This window comes from Betta splendens, chromosome 1, assembly GCF_900634795.4.
Source record: "Betta splendens chromosome 1, fBetSpl5.4, whole genome shotgun sequence".
Lineage (NCBI taxonomy): Eukaryota > Metazoa > Chordata > Actinopteri > Anabantiformes > Osphronemidae > Betta > Betta splendens.
The window spans coordinates 18,395,755-18,417,264 of NC_040881.3; the positions used below are offsets into that span (position 1 = coordinate 18,395,755).

The 21,510-nt window shown below is 40.9% G+C and overlaps 1 protein-coding gene across 2 annotated transcripts in view; it reads right to left on the bottom strand.

Moving 5' to 3' along the window:
* sorcs3a (sortilin related VPS10 domain containing receptor 3a) overlaps window positions 1–21,510 on the bottom strand; it is a 227,147-nt gene that overhangs the window by 71,993 nt on the left and 133,644 nt on the right. The window contains exons 10-16 of one of the 2 annotated variants that reach the window (XM_029163616.3): window positions 15,453–15,599; window positions 14,116–14,218; window positions 12,023–12,099; window positions 11,078–11,169; window positions 9,787–9,894; window positions 1,152–1,269; window positions 934–1,067 (exon numbers count right to left, since the gene is read on the bottom strand). In XM_029163616.3, coding sequence (XP_029019449.1) covers window positions 934–1,067; window positions 1,152–1,269; window positions 9,787–9,894; window positions 11,078–11,169; window positions 12,023–12,099; window positions 14,116–14,218; window positions 15,453–15,599 — 779 coding nt within the window. The remainder of the gene's footprint in view (window positions 1–933; window positions 1,068–1,151; window positions 1,270–9,786; window positions 9,895–11,077; window positions 11,170–12,022; window positions 12,100–14,115; window positions 14,219–15,452; window positions 15,600–21,510) is intronic. The other variant, XM_055507845.1, reaches the window with a different exon arrangement.

Here is a 21,510-nt window from a genome sequence, read left to right on the forward strand (position 1 = left end):
AACATACTGTAAATGTAAAATAAGCACTGTTGAATGTGACATAGGGAACTGATGTTTATTTGTTCATTTATTGTGTAAATAACTATAATTAAATTGTAAGTAATTTGAATTTTTGCCACAAGAGGGAACAAAGATAGTCAGACCACATAATTTTGCAGTTGTCCTGTGCAAACTTGGCGATTAAAGCTGATTCTGATAAATTAAATCACATTTGAAATCAGATAATCATGCTTTAATTTCATACTGTAGGCCTTTGAACTTTGTGAACAGTTTTCATGAGATCCAGATTATAATATACAGTATGAATGGAAGGCATAGTTGAATTGGACTTTGTGCATTTTTGGTGACGCAGATTGGGACTAATGCCCCTGCTTTATTTCAGGAATTGGTACATTGACATATTTGCTTTTGTCTATTTAGACCATTCTGATTTTTTCAAGACACAAAAAAACATTTTGAGCATTTTCACACAGCCAAAAAAATTGCCATTTGCCTGAGGACAGTCTTTAAAATAGAGGTCTTCAGGTCAATGCCTCGGTGTGAAGTTTTGTCACTTTCCGTATCTCCTCATAGTTTCACCTCCAGACCAATGGCCAAACAAGGAGTAATAAGCGAAAGATGAGCAGATTCAGTCTTGAATTCAGTCCATCAAAGTCGCCATTCGTATGTCCCAGACTATGGAAGGTGTGCCATGGCCAAAGAACAATCACCCATCCATTCATGGTTCTCACCTTAAGCCGTTTAGACACTCACCAGACTGAACTAACTACTGTGATTAGGGACATTCACCTAGCCCATCCACAATGGTAGAGATTCTGTCATTTCAACCGACTGACATATAAAGCTGTGTTTTATGTTGTTATTCATTAGGCTTATAAATAATGTTATTCTTGTTTAGCTGTTGTACAGTACAAAACATGAACTACAGCTTACCATTCAAAATCATGAGCTCGGCAAATGCAGGAATCAGCTGAGAGGATCCTGGAGTAGTCTTTCCCAAGCATGCAGTAGTTCCCAGGCCTCCGCTTCATGTAAATCTGCTTTTGTCCCATCACACATGGTTCACCCTGAAGAGACAATGTATAATGCTAATCCCGTAGCAGAATCACGATACATGATTTTCATGCATGTATTAATTGTATTCATTTTACCTGGTTGTGAAGGTGCCAGGTTTGATAGTCCTCCTCTGTGCATTTCCTGCTGAAAATGGACTTATAGTCTATCTTGATTAGCTGCCATTCAGAACGATGGCTGAGGTGGCCAAAAAAGCTGATGGCAAATAAAATGATACAGTTAATTTAAATTGTAAGCCGTAGCCCAGACTTCCACGACTCCCGTTTTTACATAAACAAAATTGTATTCCTATTTTCTTCCCATTATTTTGTTTAATCAAATGGCTGAAAAATTAATTCCTTAGTCATTCAACTGAAACAATCTGAGATAGGAAAATATGGGGTGAAGTCGGGGTCACTATTTGCAACTGAAACAAGAACTGTACCAACTGGTGTCTGAATTCTGTGATAATAATAATGTATGAGTTGAATGTTAAGATTCAGTTTGTCCTGCTAAGGCAGTTCTGCGTGAAATGTATAGTTCCAGTGCTTTTATTTTGGTGCTTAAGGACATTTCAGTGGGTTAAAAACAATCACTATTTTTTAACACTAGCAATCCTGGTCTTCACATGCTAAAACTACAGTCCTATGTACAGTTTGATGTTCCAGAGCAATTTATAGTAAAAAAACTTTCATTTCGTTTTTACACAAACACTATTCAGTCATGGAATGCATTTTAGGACTTGGGACAAGGATATAGTATTCACACTGTCCATCTGGAAATCTGAACAATCTGAACAATTACACTTGGATTGAACATTTGTTTCCTCATGAGATCAACCCATCCTGCAGGAAAAGGAGCACAAAGATGTATTTTTCCGACAAAGAAAAACTGTTGCTTAGAACAACATCGTAAATTACATACTGTGTGGTTTGACATCACAGACCATGGATACACTTACAGTAGGGTGACACCACCTTTAAATTTAACAGGATCCTCCTCTTTGTTATCATTCACCAGATCCTAGACTATCTCATAACTACCAAAACCTCTCTCCCAGACCCCGACTAGCACAGGTAGATAAGGGTCATAAAACTTAGAATGCAGACTCATTGAGTACAGATGAAGTCTTTCCCTTTCTTAAAGTTCTGATTTAGATGCACTGGAACTCTCAGGTCCCATGAAACTGATGCCGTTGTGGTCTGGTGGCTCAGTAGATAGGGCATTGGTCTGGCCAACAGAAGGTTTCCTGTTTTGGCCTTGGGCAAGTCCCGTCACACGAGCACCCCCTAAAGATGCTCTTAGCTTATCTCTCCTTGATCTTCTAGGTGTTCCACCTTCTTCTTAACTTGATTAACTTTCTCACTTTTATCCTTGCAATGTGTCAAACTTCCTTGATCTTTTTTCTTAATTGTTGTGGCTTCTTTATGAAAATAACCCCCCAGACAAGTGGCAATTTTTGTTTAATTAGAAAGTCATTCTAAGCGATTCCAACTGAGCTGAAATTTTTATCTAACAATCATTATTTTTATTAACTATTTTATTTGAATTAATTCAATTTAAAATCGTTGGCTCCAGCCAGGTTTTCCTTGCTTAGGGACATCAGAAGCATAGCTGAACAGGACGACCAGCAGACTCAAAACCTATCACGTGACTCGGGCTTGTCAGTTATTGTAAAAAAAAACCTGCTTAGACCGCAAACCCAAGGGTGGGGTGACAAACCAGATACAGACCTAGTTCCTGGATTCCTGCAGTACTCCCTACTTACTTACATCCTTCAGCGATCGAGTAGGCAGGACTCAGTCTCTCTTAGTTTCATGAGAAAGCTGGTGTCCACAATAGCGCTGAAAAGTGAGCTTTTATTTATATATCCTGTAGTAGTCAAACAATAAAAAGTTAAAAGGATCGGGTTTTGTATTCATTGTTCTTCAGGGAATATTTAGAGGTCCCTGAAACATGTAAAATCTGGTGTATCTGGTGTTTAACTAGATTAATTAAAGCTTGGTTCAGCTCAAAGACCTGGTGCCCCAACTTCGAGGAATATTAATGTTTCAGCATTTATATTAAATGATTCATTTAAATCTGATACAAAGATATTATAGATATTATTTTAAGGGAGCTTCATGCATAATATTTACAAGGTTGCACCTCACACCAAGCGTGTCTGTACATAATAGTGATGTGTCATTTGTGAAAGATTCTTTCAATATGGACTATTCTTTTATATGACTCAGGAGAAACAAGTCCTCTCAGTGAACGATTTGTTCATTTTCATGCAATACCTTCTCCACATGGCAGCAGGCCACAGAAATGATTCGTTCACGACTCCCTCAAGTGAGTGTCCATCCTCAAGGACTCGTTCTTTTGTCTTGAGACAGCCAGGCCGCTCAAGCTCTGTAGCACTCTAGGTCTTTCTTAATTTGTTTATACGGATCCTTACGAATCGATCTTTCGTTCTTTTGTGACGTGACAGCTGTAGATCAGCTACGGGGCTGTGTGGACTGATAAACAAAGAAATATCTGATATCGGCAATTAATTTGTTTGTCACCTGATGCCTGACATACAGTATTTATTCATGGAATAAATTAGTGGTCTTTGATTCTTGTAGATGTGTGCAGTGTTATTGTGTATATAATACAAAGTGTGTTTTTAAATCAATACTTTTGACACATTATATCAACATGTTGATTTTGTGGTATACCACAAAGTACTACAGTTATTTTGTGATTCATACAGATCCTTACAGATCATTCGTTCATTTGTCATGTGACTGCTACCAAGTGACTGTCGCGCTGTTAAACAACAAAGGCAGGACATAAGCCACAACAATGTGGTGTGCGTATTTGCTAGGTTTTGACATGGTTTGAATTTCTTGTAGCATTTTGTGATTATAATTTGTCTGCTGAAGCAAACCATGTTGTCTTCAGAATATAATGTTTCTGAACCGTGACCAATTTTACAACGCCCACAGCGTCTGCTGTAAATAAACGAAATGAACGAATTACTCAAAATGATTTGTTTACTTTACTGTTCGAGAGTTAAAAATCCGAGTTAGTTAAAAGAATAGAACTTTCCATCTCTAGTACGTAACCAACAATCTGTATATAAGAAACTGAAAAGAAAAAAGGTTCTCACCTAAGTTCCAAGTTTAATGAGCCTTAATATTTGAATAGCTCTACAATTATAACAGTAAGACCGATAAAGACAGTTCCCATCTTGTTACACAACAGTTGTATAACTGTGGGTTAAAGGGTTGCAACAATAAATCAATATTATCGATAATTGTCAATGACAGAAATTACAGATTATGATTTGTCGTTATCAATCAGTGTGACAGCAAAAATAAGAAGACACATCAACTGGCAGCAGGAGAAAGGCTGCATCCTTATTTCTTCATCTAAGCAACAAATATTAATCAAAGACAATGTTAAACAAAGACACTTTCAGTGCTGGTCAAGCTGGCAGCCGGTCACAACAGCTCCTGTTCTCTTCATTCTATTTTACGAATTTCTTTGCTTACTTAGGCTTATTCTCTATTGTTTTTTGTTAATTCTCTATTGTTTTTTGTATATTAGTGTACATAGTGTACATACACAGTGTTTTTTTCAGAGTTTTGCGCTGTTAAAAAGCGACAAGTGCGCATATGCGTCGGAGCCAGAGGGAAAAGACGAGAGGCTTCAGTCCCGCTCTCCCCTCCATTATCTTTGGAAACGAGATCTCTCCTGAACAAGATGGACGAGGTTGCGGCGCTCACACGGCATCAGCTGGACTACAGAACGAGCAGATTCCTACTGTTCACTGAGATTTGGCTAACTTCACTCATCCTGGACTCAACAGTGTCACTGGACAATTTTCATTTTCTGCGAGCGTATAAGACGGAGGACAGCGGTAAGAGGAAGGAAGGGGACCTGGCTGTGTTTGTGAACATGAGGTGGTGTAAACCAGGACACTGCACCATTAAACAGAAGCTGTGTAACAGAGACATTGAGCTTTTAGCGGTGGGAGTGAGGCCATTCTATCTTCCACTTATGTTATAATAATTGCTACAGTATGTACATCCCACCCTAATGCTGACACAGCCTCTGAGACCCTGCTCTCGGTCACCTGTTCTGCTTTGCCTAGTCCCTGTATACAATAGCCGTGCTCACTTTTTGTTTTTGACCCAGCCTGCTTTGACCACTGAGTTATGCCTGCTCCTTTTGTGTCTTCGCCACGTTCTGTAAGTGTTCAAGAATCGCTTCTGTATCTGAATCTTGTCTGTTGAATTAAACAGGTTATACTTACCTTCTGGTCTTTGACAGATACAGGATTTGGCTTGCTGTGCTGCCTGGGCGGGTGCTACTAGTTACCCCCCCCCTCCGGATGTCCATTTGGGAGTACCTCAGCATTTCTCCGGGGAATCAGGTGACTGTAGTACATTCCTTACCCAATGTGAGATTCATTTTGAACTGCATACCCCGTTGTTTCCCATGGAGCGGTCCAAGGTGGCGTACGTGGTCTCCTACCTCACGGGAGTCGTGGAAGTCTGGGCTACCGCTGAATTGCTCTTAAACAGATTTTCCAGGAGGCTACTCTCGGGCCGCGAGGCAGCCCAGAAACTGGTAAATAACTGACAAATAGAGCAGAATACGTTTAAATACGGCATCGAGTTCCACACATTAGCCACGGAGGCCAGTTGGGACTCTACCGCACAGGGAGATGTGTTTATACGGGGCCTTCCTCACCGTGTGAAGGACTGTTTAGCAGCAAGAGAGCTCCCCAGAGAGTTAGACGCGCTCATCGAGTTGGCCATTCAGATTGACCGGCGGTTGAGGAGCAGCGAACAGGAACAGCACGCGGAGGCTCGGGGATCAGAGACTGACTGTGTTCGAGCCAGGAGTGTGGCTCACAGTAGATTTCAATGTGCCAAGCTGCGCGAGGGGACATCGGAGCTGTTCGCCACGCTCGCCACCGCTTCCGGGTCCTAGTTGTCGCCCGGGGGAGCCTATGCAGTTGGGTCACACACGACTGACGGGGGACGAGAAGAGACGACGACGAAGCCTGGGGCTGTGACGGTTAAGACAGACCTGGAGAAATGGAGACACTGGTTGGAGGGAGCGGAACAGTCTTTTGTGGTTTAAAAATCTTGAGCGCTTAAACTCTCACCAGGCCCGGTGGTCTTTATTTTTATGTATCGTCCTTTTATGTCCCGGCTGCATGAGACAGAGAAGAACCTGGCAGAACCGGTCTCTATCCTTCCACCGGGCTGTGTCTCCATAACTTGGGCCATTGAGACACCGGCGAAGATAGCCACCAGGGACCTGCCAAGGCCTCCAGCTTGTCCCCCTAACCATTTGTTCGTTCCTCCAGACCTGCGAAGGGAGGTGATTCACTGGGTGCAAGCCTCCTCCTTCAACGATCATCCAGGTAGCGGCCGGACGGCATTTATGGTGGGGAGTCAGTTCTGGTGGCCTGGGTTCAAGAACGACATCCAGGAGTATGTTGCAGCGTGTTTCTTATGCGCTGTCCACAAGCCGTCTCACCAACGCCCGGCGGGCTTCCTACGCCCTCTTCCAGTCCCTCATTGTCCTTGGTTGCATATCACGCTCAACTTCGTGACTGGTCTTCCTCCTTCCCAAGGAAATACGGTAATCATGACTGTTATTGATCGTTTTTCTTGGCTAACTCACTTTGATCCCATGCCCAAGCTCCCCACTGCCAAACAAACGACCCAGGCCGTGTTGGAGCACGTCTTCAGGCTTCACAGGTTCCCACGGGACGTGGTCTCTGACAGGGGCCATCAGTTTGTCTCCCATTTTTGGCAGGAGTTCTGTGTGCTGCTGGGGGCCATGGTCAGCCTCTCGTCCGACTACCACCCGGAGTCCAACAGTCAGACAGAGAGGGCAAATCAATAGTTGGAGATGAGGTTACGTCTCCTCTCCTCCAGGAGTCCTTCCACCTGGGCACAACAGTTGTTCTGGATTGAGTATGCACAAAACACTCTCCTGTGCTCCACCACTGGGCTGATGCCCTTTCACTGTGCTTCTGGGTTCCAGCTGCAGCTGTTGCCCTATCTAGAAAAAGAGGTGCAGATCCCGTCAGTTCATGCCCTCATTCAACAATGTCGGCAGACCTGGCGTTATGCTCGGCAGGTTATGGTGCAGGCTCAAACCAGATACAAGGAGGTGGCGGACCGTAAATGATCTCCCGAGCCTGAGTATGCCATTTGTGATCGGGTCTGGTTGTCCACTAAGGACCTTCACTTAAAGCTGGACTCACGTAAGTTGACACAAAGATTCATTGGGCCATTCACTGTCACCAAGATTATTAATCTTGTGTCTGTCAGGCTCTCCTTGCCTAGATCCACGAAGATTCACCCCACGTTCCATCTCAGTCGCCAAAAACCTCAAAGTCCTCCAGTTCCTCCGGCACCCCCTCATCCTCCTCCTCGGGTCGTTGACGGGGGGCCTGCATACACAGTCAAGACCCTCCTGGCCTGTCGACGACGGGGTCACCAATACCTCGTTGGCTGGGAGGGGTATGGTCCGAAGGAGCGCTCTTGGGTTCCTGCAAGGGACATCTTGGTCGCCGGTCTGATTGCGGACTTCCACCGGGCTCATTCTGACCTCCCCGGACCTTCTGGATGGATGGTCTTTTATGTGATTGTATTTTTTTCTTTGCTGTGATTTTTGTTTTTTTGGATTTTGGTTTAGTTTTGTGTTCTAGTTATCTAGTTACCCACCGTGCCTGTTACCTGTTCTGCTTTGCCTAGTCCTTGTGTACTGTAGCCGTGCTTACCTTGACCCAGACTGCTTTGACCACCGAGTTTTGTCTGATCTTTTTACGCCTTTGCCACGTGCTTAAAGTGTTCAAGAATCGTGATCTGGATCCTGTCTGTGGAATTTAACAGGTTATACTTACCTTCTGGTCTCCCACGCCGTGTATGTGGGTCCAATTCATCAAGCCGTCTGACACCCAGCTGATGTTCCCACGTGATCCAGGCCTGCCTCACTAAGTTCATTTAAAGTGTTCATTTACATCCTCACAAATACATTAATTTACATCTTTTTCTCTGTTCGTTTATTGCTGGTTGTTTCATATTTACTGTTCATTCTTTTATTACTTGTTTTCATCTGCATATATTTATATCAAATTATTCATATATCCTGTACTATTAGTATAGTAAAACGTTAAAAAGATGATTATTATTATTATTATTGATAATAAATAATCTTGACTTTAATCTTGTCAAACTGTTCTTATTTACTGTAGTGTACCGGAATCCAAATTAATTTCTGCGTTAAATTTTATATTAATGCAGAAACATCAATATTCCTCAAAGTTGGGGCACCAGGTCTGAGCGAGACCACATTTTAACTAATCTAGTTAAACACCAGATAGCAATTCAGTGAATTAAAATTATTATTAATTTAAAGTCCCAGAGGGGGTGGAAGGGGCATGGCCCCTGGGGTGTGTGTGTGTGTGTGTGTGTGGGGGGGGGGGGTGTAAGACAGACAGTTTTGAGAAATAATGTCTTGTCTTAATTTAATTAATTTCTTAAATAATGTAAATTATTGACAATTTGACACTGTCCCTTGAACAAAGGTTTTATGTAATCAATGCCAAGCTTTGAACCAAATAATTTTCTTCTTCTTTGGATACTCTCTGTTAACTTCACACACAATTCATATATATGATTCATCATTCATTCAGTTATCTTTGTTACCACTTGTCAAGCTCAGGGTCAGGTGTAATTATATCTGTTTTTTACCAGGAATCTACCATTTCTTCTCTTCTGGATATCATCAGACATTCTCAATTTAATTTGCCTCTCACTCAGAGCCATACTGCAACTCTCTGAGGGCTCCCCCCTTCTTCAAGGAGCTATTGAAATTATGCCCTTTGTCACTCTCAATACTAACCTGAATTATCTCTCCCTCTCATTGATCCGTATTCAGGTACAAACCTGAAAGATGCACTCATCTCCACCAGCTGCTGCCATTATCTTTTGACTAAACATTTTATGCAAGCCGTAATACAGTATCTTGTAATAAGTTTAAACCTGATCTGTCTCTTTCCTTGCACTCATGAAGAGAAATTATCTTTACGTAATCACACACTTAAAAGCTGTACTGCGTAATTAGTAACTGTCTGACTAGTTACTGATTTTATTTCACTGATGCAATGTCTTTTAACACGTTAAATATGTTAAAATACACTACCAGTCAAAAGTTCTAACCTTCTCTTTTTTTTACATTTTAGATTCTCACTTTAGGCATCAAAACTATGATTGAACTCATTTGGAAATATGTAGTGAAGTGTGAAATAACTCAAAACATGTTTTATAGTTTAATTCATTTCTTAAAATTATTTGCTTTGATTACTAACTTGAACAGTTTGGGTTTGCACAGGTTTCAAATTATGTTGTGTTATGTGTTATGTTTTTTTATTACAGTAAAAGTGAGTTTCACTCCACTAAGGCTTGTTTTTTTGTTGCTTGCTTGACTTATGCTGTTGTCAATAATTATAATTAAAACTAATTGCCTTCTGAAATTAAATAATAGTTTTGCTTTAATGCATGTCCATATTATCTGATGCTGATTTGTTAGAATGTATACAATGTATACAATGTATTTAATTCAAATCATTTTCTTTGGGAGAAAACAAGTAAGATACTGTTTAATACTAAAACAGAAATATTTTTCAGCCTTTGACAAACAATTCTTTTATCCTTTGAATTATAACAGACTCACGTCATAATTTGGTTTTCGGTTCCAGCCTCCACCAAGACTCCATCCACAAAGAGAGGCACTGAGGAGAAGCTATGTTGGGTCCACTGCCTCCCCTCGTCAAAGCTGACCCTGTGTATGTGTCAAAACACATTACTATCACACACCCAGCCACACAGATGGCATAGAAACAGACGTTCTCTTTCAGAGACAGATCATGGGGAGGGTTTAGTGCGGGATCAAAATGACTGGCTTGTCTCAACAGGCGAGTCTGAGTGCAATTAGTTAAAATGGCAGTAAGTAAATACTAAAGGATTGTGATAAAAGAAAAATAAAATGTCTTTCTTAGTAAAGCAATTATGACCAAAATGTCTTTCAGCTAACCTAAAATTACACTTATATTACATTTGTTTGTGTGCCAAAAATGAAAAGACTAAAGTCTACAGAGTCGAATAAGCAAAACCTGAATGGAAATGTTTCATGTTTGACTACAAAGCTGCAGTGGGAAGATGAGACAACAAAACATTGGACAGGATACCTAGGCTGCATTGGGTCTGACAGCTTATCACCATCAGTGTTGAAATAAGAACAACTAGGTGTACCTAGATGTGACATGGGTTGAAACACTGCTGAGGCCTTTCAAAGTTCCAAATGCCACCTCAAAAGTCTCTCTGCTTTCATTTGGCTAAAAGTACTGACAATATGAAGTGCTGACACGTAACTATATTGAGATTCCGGCTGTGGAAGTGTTTAACTTAACAGTGGCTAAGAAAGCAATACCATTCCATGGATATTGTATAGTGGTTGTGGAGATACACTGGCTATGTGTCATTTTTATTTTACTTTTTATTTTTTCCTCGGTTCTTCTTCCATCACTCTTAAATTGGTTGAGAGACAAAAACCCAGCAAGCTGCACTTGACTGGTTCTAAAACTAATTTCAAAATTGTTGCAAAGGCGAGAAAAGAACAGATCTGGTCTCACATGGATTAGCCTGCACTGAAGCAAAGCGTAGGCACCAGATTTGGCAGGAGGAAGGCAATGTGTTAATGAAAACACTATGGGGGGGATGTGGGGGGTTCTCCTGGCTCTTAATGATAAGTGACTTGAAAAAAAAATCTCTCAAATTAGATCGCTTATGATTTCTTAGAAGCCACAGTCAAAGTGCATGAGTAAATGGATTGAGTGCCAGATATAATATATAAATAGTATGTTTCTGATAAATATTAATAATGTTATAAAAATCATCTAAAAATAGTATTGGAAAAGTATTTTAGGAAAGACATAATATTTGAAAACATTCTATAAAGGACATACCACAAGTGTCTAGTTGGCACAGATGGTTGTTTCACAGCAACAAGGGCCCCTCCTTTATCCAGAAACCACACATTGTGCTCCTCTTCAAATATCTGCATGACAGATTTATACATTATGGTATTATATATGAATTATTAAAAAATATAACAGCACAAATTATCTCATGATTTCTCTTGTCACTTAACCACACAAAACAATATAATTCTTGGTATTATAGAATAATAAACAAAAAAGTATGTTAGCTAGCTATTTTAACCATAAGAACCATAAGTTCAAGGGCGAGTCTAGTTAAAAATTATTAAAAAAACAAAAAAGTGATTAAGAGAAAATAACAACAGTTAATAGCAGTGGAACCTATTTTATCCTAACTAACTAATATTAGTTAGAGTAAAAATGTTCCTCTAAATTAAAGCTAAATTAAACTAAGCACAAAGTAAAGAACTTCAAAATATATTTCATTACAGATCGTAAGTAAATTACATTCAGTTGTTCAGTTGTCTCAGAACCTAATCTGTCTAACATCATGCAAATCTGTTTTTTAATGAAATTACAATAATTTTCAAATGTAAAATCTGTCTTGCATGTTTTGGTTGACACAACAATTAGAAAAGGTGTTAACTGGCATTTTTAGCAGTGCTTCCATCCAGTGTCCCAGTAAGTAACAGTACAGTGAACGATACCAGGTTCACAGAGCTGAAGAAGCTAAATATAACTTAGGCACCATTAGACTCTTCTCTAATGGTGCCTGAGTCATGTTAAAAATGTAATGTGGAAAGATCCTGTAGCACCCACATTTGGCCTGCTGGAGTGTAAACTGAAGGATTTGGAACTTATGAAAGTTAATTCTGTTAAAGACACCATGATTCAACATATACTTCTAAAGCTAATCACTGCTGTCAGCATTTCACGGTTTCACGGTCGGTTACATCTCAGGGCGAAGCTCACCTGTCTCCAGCTATTGCCAGCATCAGATGATATGAACATGCCCACATTGTTGTAAGACAACTCAGGTCCAATATTTCCTGTGAGAATGCAAAAAGAATTTGTGACAAAATACATAAAAAATAAATACTTGAGATTATACAGATAAAGGAGCTTAAGTGTTTTTGATCCCTCCTGCCAATCACACAGGCCTGTGACCATCTTTCCTTTGGCTTTAATCCATACCACTTTCTTGAATCAGGTGGATAGAACAAAGCAGACCCTCGGTCTGCATCCATCCTATGGATGCCTCCATAACTTAGGCAACATAATGTAATAATGTGCCTTTGCTCTAGCAGTGACATTACTACACAATGCCCCCAAAGCATTTCCCTGCAAGTGTGTAGCAAGTGAACTGGCTTGACTACTTTGGCCACAGCTGAGTAGTTAGGCAAGTGATTGATTTGTATGGTGTTTGTTGTATTGGTGAGATGATCTCTGCACCAGCTGACATCTTAAAAGACGCAGCATGCGCAGTGAATTACAGTGCCAAATCAAAGGCTTGGCCAGCAATACAAATGCACGCAGGCACACACAAAAAGAGGGTTTGAGCATAGCAGCAGAGATGTATGTTTATTTAACACAAAAACAAGACAGATCCAAAAACTAAAACATTCTTACACTCACACTTACACATACGCACATGCAATAAATTTTTTCTGCTGAAGTCACCATTGGTGCTAACATAAAACCTTTTGTTTTTCACACAGTGACACAGGCACACCACAGTAAAAAGGAAAAATCACACTATGACATTTCTTACAGTGAAGATGCAGGTTGCCATGTCAATAAACATGTAAATAATCACAACTGTGAGGGGTAGTTCTCTGTACTGTTCTAAACTGGGTTGGGATCCACAGAAGGCCATTGCAATACTTTATTTATCCATGAGGTGGAACACTGATCTATTTTAGGTTTCAGATTTCAGATATTAGTCTCAATCCAGAACAGGGCCAAACACAGTAAACTCATCATTAGCAACTGGTCAGACAATACTGACCAGTGTTTGCCTAAAAAAAGCACAGTGACTGGCTGTCACAGTTTCTGGTCCTGCTCCTTGTTTTATTTTGAAGTCCTTCCTTTCGGTAATGTCTGGTTCTATTCTCGGGTTTTATTTTAAAGGACTTCCGGCCACTCACTCCACAGCTGTGTTTACTGTCACGTCTTGGGTCAACTTCCGCCATTACTTTGAAAGGACTTCCTGTTTACGTCATGTCACAGCTGTTCCCTGCTTCTACTGGTCATTATCCACACCTGCACTTCATCAGTAATCAGTTCACCTTGTATTTAAGCACCACCTCTCGACCCAGTACCTTGCCAGATTGTTGCGTGACATTCACCACATTCCAGCGTCCGGTATCCTAGTCCGGCTTTGTTATCGTGAACCTTGTTTTTGGTCATCGACGCCGATCCTGTCTAGCCCTTGTCTGTTTTGTACACCTTGGCTTTTGATCCTGTCTGATAACGACCTTGCTTACTAATTCGACAACGACACTGCCTCTGCCAGAACGGTACTGTAATCCTGAGCTTTTGTTTATGAACTTTGCCTGTCCCCGACACCGAGCCCGCCTGATCCTTTGCGTTGCGCCGTATACCTGTGTATTCCTCTGCATGATCTGATCGTTATCTCCGGAAATAAAACCTCATTTACCTTCGCCTAGTGTGTCTGAGTCGTGCATGTGGGTCCAGCATCTAGCAGATCCTGACACTGGCTTGGGATACTGTAAGTTCAAGACCAATAACTCACACTCGCGGTTATGCTAGAGCCTATCCCAGCTGTCACATGAGCATGAAACGGGCCATTTCAGGGCCACATACACAGACACAACCATTCATGCCTACTGACAATTTAGAGTCAACGATTAAACTAAACTAAAGTTTTGAGAGTGGGAGAAAGCCTGAGGGCCATGCAAACTCCATGCTCCTGGGTGATCACAGAAAGAAAACCCAGTGCCAATCGCAATGCAAAGACTACTCTAGTAAAGATATGACTTCCATGTGTAATTATCTATACTTTGTGTTTATAACCATACATCATTTGTGAACCTTTGTTTTACCTGTGGCAACAATGATCCCTGGCGCAGAGCTTTTGGTGGAGATTGTTCCTGACAAATAAGGGTTCTCTGACATTTGCAGCTGGAGATGAAGTGAACAGAAAGGCTGAAAAGGGAGAAAAAATAAATAAAGTGGCTTGTTCACTTAAAAATGAGCATAATACATACATTAAACCATAAATAATGCATATGCAGGTAAGAGACATGTGAATTATTTAAAAAATGACAGAACTAGGGAAAAAAACTGGAACAAAAACAAACCTATTAAATAAGCCAGATTCATCTGTCTCCCAAAGAGGGAACTGTGACTTTATAAGTTTTACTAATTGCATTTAATCTGTCATTAATACAAAGAGAGACAGAATTTGCATTAAAGTATGAAGGGAAGTCTCGGGGGCATGCACACCACAGAAGACAATTACATTTGTTCAGTGAGCAGAAAAAAATGCGTCTGCTTTCATCTTCGTAGTAGACAGCATGTCACTGGTGTAAGGACATCAAGGGCAGTGGGACTGAAAAGAGTAATCAAAAGGAATCTACAGCACTAATTAAAATGTCACATGAATGCGCAATCGCAGGGAACCTGTAAGCCACACCACACGGCCCAGAAATTACCTCTTAAACAGCATGAACGCTCCTAATGTCTGCGATGCGAGGCCTCCCAACAGTGAGCTGGTTAGTTTTTGTAGCAGAGGAGGCTGTCTAATGAGTGCCAAATCACTGTCCACATATGCAGTAAATCTTGAGTCTTATATTTTTTATTTTTGAAGCACAGATGACACACTCATTATTAAAAGTCCATTCTACATGAATTCAAGAATAGGGTTTGTTACTGGGATGGCTTAATAACAATGAATGTCAAAACAAGCCCACTGTAAAAGTGTTCTTTATTGTTATACTGTAGGAAAAATCAAGAATCTATAACATTTCTTTTTTGTGAACAAATATTAATGTTGTGTCAATGTATTGCACTCATAAGCAACCACTAAAAGGGCTAGTAGAGTATCTAGATTATCCACTATCTATCAGTGGAACCATTCATTTTCTGCAGCAATCTAACTGGCACTGGTAAAACTACCAGTACTACCACTTTAATGTATATACAGTCACATCACCATGAGATAGAATAGACCCTGGAACGGGTGTTGTAACTTAAAAATGTATGGTTTGACACTTTTCATTGTGTGGATAAAAGACATTGTTGACTCAACCCCAACCAATCCAATCTGTGGGCATGACAGTGACTGATAGTTGACCGTTTAATAGCCAGACAAGTCATTGGCTGTGTGTAAACAGTAGAAACAATAATAAATTTATACTCCAAGTATGCAGTATCTTACCAGTATGCAGTGGATATCATTTCCATCTAGGTCTACAGCAGGGGCCTGTAGCAGCCTCCAGTCCCTTCCTTTATTGTAGGTGATGTAGGTCTTCACCTGGTTGTCTTGTCTCCTGTTAGCTATCAGCATGCCTTTAATTCCTGCCACCTGATGAACACACACACAAGTTTGCATTGCATCTTTCTTGTTCTAATTCAGGAAACGTTATACATCTTAATATCACTGTAAAAGCTCAGTACCCATTACAGACATCAAAAAGGGCGTTTGGTACAGTCAGGCAGCAGTCTTCACAACAGTTGAATGCTAATGATAACTTAGTAGAAACCACAGCACATTTTCTTTTACAATGCTGAATGTTATCTGCAATAATATCCTTCCATTTATCCAATCCACAGGACAAAATGACTATTGAAAAATAATACCTTGTCTGTTTTCTTATTGTGACACTGAATCTTTTCTAAACATACACATATATGCAGTAAAAGTAGAGCCACACAAACAAACACATCTCATCCAAACTTCTAGTTTAGACATAGATTAGACATATTCCTCAACCAAAGTTTGATCTGTAATGGAAAGGACAGTCACTCCAAGTAGTTGCCATAGTGAGGGGCTCCACTTGGATGTGTTTCCCTCCACGAAGGGCCACATCTGTATAAGTGGCACTAATAGGCAGCATATTTGACAATGTCATAGAAACATAGTTCTCAAGATGGATGCAGCTAACGAGGGTCCTCCTGTTCTTATCTAACTCCACCTGTCAGTCACTGGGGTAATTATTTATTGCCTCCGATTCCAGCAGTCCACACACACACGCAAACTAGTAGAACCACTCATGCTTACCTGGGCATATTTCTTTCACTTGCCATCACTCACTCGTCCCACTCTGTGTATTTTTCATGACAAGGTGAATGATGCAGACACAGATCTCTATTCTATAGCACATATTACTCAAAATGACACTGGAGATTTCACTATTTGTCATTGTTCAATGACAAGAAGTTTTTGTTTTGACCATCATGTATCGGTGAATGGTGCACAATCCTATTTTATTTTGTATCTGCCAATCCTGAGGCAGGTGACACTGCCTTGCTTACTGCAGTCCTGTCCACCTTGAATCACTATATACTGTATTTTTCGGACTATAAGGCACACTTAAAATCCTTTAATTTTCTCAAAAAACGACATTGTGCCTTATGTATTACTGTAATTCTGGTTGTGCTTATATGACAGGTTGAATTTTACTGGTGACAATAGTATATTTGGCATCAGATCCAGAGAATTAGCGTATGTTGAATAGAGTTGTTTATTGTTGCTGCTACACAGTGTTTTGTATTATGTTTTACATCTGTATCAGTTTCACATTGCAGTAGTTGGCGTACAGAGTAGGGGTAATTGCAGAGAGAGTCCAGCAGAGGGAGTTCCTAATTGGCGATATTCGGTCACAGCTTCCTTCACTCAGTACACTCGAGCCAAAGAGGAAAGCTGTGTTGTGTGCATTGCTCTCATTCATTTCCCCCTTATCAGATGTGAATGTTGGTCCTACAAATGTTCATAGTTACAATATGTGTTTTAGCAATGATGTATGTGTCCAACGAAGCGTATCCGGTGTTTTGTGTGAAACTGTTCGAATGTAATATAGTAAATAGAGAGCCATCTGTGGGTAACGTTAGGCTAACCTCGCTCTGTGCCTATGTGATAAGGGTGCGCAGACGCCATCTTAAGTGCTGCTTGACGAGTGCTGCGTCACAAGGCTAATGTGTCATTGTAGATATGTTAGAATGTCATTTAGTGTGGTTCGTTTTGTATGTATTTGTCATCACTGTCGATGTGTTAAGTGAATTTCTGTTAGTTGCTGTTGTACATTGAATGATTTGCACTCAATACACTCCAGCGAAAGCGTAAAGCTGTGTCGTGTGCATTGCTCTCATTCATATCCCCCCCTTATCAGGGCTCTTACATTTTGGAGGCACCGGGCACTGGGATGAAAGAAGTGAGGCAGTATCCGGCTACAGAGGGAACTACCACGTCGATCATCCCGTAAAAATAGCCTAGGCTGTAGGAAGCGCATCTCAGTTGAAGTGAAAGTCTCACCAAGGAACACGCATATCCTGAGATGCAAAGTGTCCAACAGGGGGCAGCAAAAATTCCATAGTGACAGACATAAATTATAATTCCAGCTTTTGGGTTTTCTCTTATCTGCCAGAATAGATGTAAAAATTGAAAGCTTGCAGTTTAAGATCAAATGAGCTCTTTTTTAACTAACAACAGAGCAGTTAATGTAAAGTAAGTGACTTCCTTGAAATTTGAGGAACAATTAGGCTAAAGATAGCAAAAACTATGCGTTATACACTTGTCTTATATATTACCCAACACGTTGAACGTGAAGAACTAAGGGAATTGGAAGATGAGGGCATGTTGGAACTGGTAAACCTGATGGACGTGCTAAAAACTTTGCAAGACCCTCACAAAACTAGTATGCTAGCAAACACAAAATATAGTAATGAGCAGGAGAAGTTAAAGAGTAAACTAGAGCAGCTAAAACTAGTGCAACAGAAGGAAACTGAAAAGCAGGAAAGCAGCATATAGTGAATAACCAAACTGTGCCAGCCCACACAGCTCCCGATTTTGCCAACATTACACCATGGCGCAAAGAATATAAAATCTCAGAACAAATTGGTGAGCCTGGACAAAAGGACAGACTTACATTCTTGAGCCTGGCCCGCCAAATTGAGAATGGATTAAGTAAAGGGTACCCAGAGTCAGAAATAGTGGATGCTGTTTTCAGAGCCATTGTACCTGAACTTCAGCTGCGCAGTTATCTTGAAGGTAAATGTGATCTATCTTTGCCTACTCCGCTCACATTACCAAGAATTTACCGTTTACAGTATATAGCAACTGAGCTATATAAACAGTTAACTACAGAGGTCCAAAGTACAGTAGTAGAGGGACTCCACAGAATTTCTGAATCAGAGCAATGGCTCGAAGCAGAAACTAGCCTAAAATATATAGAAAAAATATAAAATATAAATATGACCCGGCACTAGTGCAGAGCGTGTTCATGCACACAGTACTCACAGGACCTACAGCCCTATCAGATATAAGAAGCAAGCTATACCACAGCGGAACCCTGCAGTCCATGCAATCCAGTCAATGATATGAGCTATGTTAAAATCAGACGTGTTGTCGGACCTCGAAGAAAACAAAGCAGACATAGTACTGTTAAAAGATTTCTAGGTAGAAGTGTCACAGATTAGAGAAATACCAAGCCGTGAATGGTCCACGTTTGGCATAAACTGCACAGTTTCAACAGAGATGCGCACCACAAAGATACCCAATGCCATGGACAAGACCTAAATGTCGTGCATGCCAGCAACGACAAGAGGAATATTGCTAGCAATGTTACAGATGTGGAAGCGGTGAATATTTTCGTGCAGGTTGTAGAGGCTACAGAGGCCCTCCAGCTGCTGAAAGAGGGGATCCTTTAAACGAGCCATGGTCACCTCCGAGGGAAAGGAGTGACCACCACATAAAAAGACGTACCAGCATTGGGGGATTCGAAGGACGAGAGTTGTTCCAACAATGTTCAGTATACATGCTACTGCTCCAAAGAATGCCCGGTTAGTCATTGGCCAGAACACAAAAAGGACTGTAAACGGCTAACACAACATGAGAATAGAACAGAACAAATTCAGGTATGTAAGATGAACATTGTTAAATCATCACAAGAACATTGTACAGTGACTGAAATTGTAGGAGAGATGTCTTTTTTACTGCTATTTACAAAGAAAGAAAACTCAAGTACTGTGGGACACTGGCTCCCAGGTGTCCGCAGTCAATCAGGCGTGGAAAGCCAACAATTTCCCAGACATTGAGTTGAGAGACATAGCAGAGATAGTTGACTCTAATGGCCCCTTGCAAGTTGAAGCAGCTAATGGTACGGAGATTCCATATGTGGGATGGGTAGAAGTAACTTTCAGACTAGCATGTGGCACTGAAGAGTTCTATGTTTCCATGCGTGTAATGAGAGGCAGTCACACCAAATTATTGCATTTGATGTCATGTTTTTCTAATGGCCAAAAGAATCAGACAAACAATGTAGATGAAGAAAACCTGATAGAAACTGTGAAATCAGCTTTTCCTAAACTTGGAAAAAAGAAAGCTAAGGCATTTGTTAAAGCAGTGATCGACAAAAGGACAAGTGAGTATTTAGTGAGAACAATCGGCCAAAAGCTGAACATACCCAGTCATAGTGTTGTCAAAGTAAAATGCAGAATCTATAACAGGCCCTTCAAAAACACACCACTTGGATCTTTGAGCCAGATAACAACCCCCAGTGACCAGAGGGTCTTGAGTTCAGTAATACATTGATGCAGGTGAATGAAGGGGCACAGCCAAACATCGCGAGTGTACAAAACCCCACTGACCATGTAATTTTGTTGACAGGAAAAATAGTTATTGGTACAGTGCAATCAGTTCAGAAAATTCAGCTAAAGAAATACACATACCTGCTGATATATATAGCATTCAGACCCAACATACTAAACATAAGGACAATGCTACAAAACCTTTGGACCCCCCAATTGATCTAAGTCACCTAAATGAGAGAACAAGATAGTACGCAAGATGTTGAAGGAGGAGTCAAGTTCTTTCTCTTAATCACATGATGACATAGATTGTATTGAAAATCTCCAGTTAGAAATGTCCTTAAAAGACCCAGAGCCAGTAGCTTGGACCTACATGTTAGTTCCTAAGCCACTGTATGAGGAAATGAAAGACTATCCGAGAGACCTGATCATACAAGGATGGATAGAGAAATCCCACTCTTCCTATGCATCACCTGTTCCTGCCTGAGAAAATAAATGTGGCTCTTTACGACTATGTATAGATTATAGAGAACTAAATCGTAAAACTCCTGAAAGACCGTCCAGAATATCATGACCTTGGATGAACACCATTTTCTCACTGTTAGACCAGGGAAAGGATTTCACCAGGGGTTCATGGCAAAAGACAGCAACATCAACAAGACGGCTTTTGTGGCACCATGGGGACTGTATGCATGGACCAGAATCCCATTTGGACTCAGAGCTGCATGGAGGAGTGTTTGGAAGGTCTTAGAGACAAGATCTGTGTCCCATACCTGGATGATCCATTAGTGTTTGGCAAAACATTTAAGATAAGATAAGAAAAACCTTTAATAGTCCCACAGCGGGGAAATTACTTCACACAAAAGCGAATACAACACAGAGGAATACACCCACATAATCAAAAACAGTTAATAATAAGAAACTTTGTGTTGGCACAGTACATAGTACAGTACAGGTAGAGTAAGTATGAGGTCATTGGAAGGGTTATTGCACAGTAATAAATCTTGTACCGGTTTGCACAAATGCTGTACAGAAAACTGTTGCACATTGTGAAAATATAGAATAGATATATAATAATGCACAGAGTTTGCAGAAATATTGTACAGAGATGAATGAGTGAATGTGGTGGGAGGTAGTTAGCAGTTCTGATTGTATAGTCTTATAGCATAATGTAGGAAAGATTTGTGATATCTCTCCTTCACACAGGGAGGGTGCATCAGTCTGTCACTGAAGCTGCTCCAGAGCAGAAAGTGAGTCCTCCAGTGGGTCAGAGTCCTGGTCCATGATGGATGTCAGTTTAGCCAGGACCCTTCTCTCACCCACCTCCTGCACCGTGTCCAGAGTGCATCCCAGGACAGAACTGGACTTCTTGATGATCCTGTCCAGTCTCTTCCTGTCCCTCACTGTGATGCTGCTCCATCAGACCACACTGTACAGGATGGCTGATGCCACCAGAGTCATATAGTTAATATAGTCTGTAATGCAGTCTGTGATGGCTTTTAAGTCCTCCCCATGTGGGTCGCAGAGCTCCTTCCACACAGTGGTATTAAAACAGTCCCTGAGAGTCTCCTCGCTCTCAGCTGTCCACCTCTTCACTGTGCGGGGCACCACTGGCTGCCTGTGTACAACAGGTTTATACACAGGCAGGAGATGCAGGATGTTGTGGTCAGCTCTGCCCAGCGGTGGGAGGG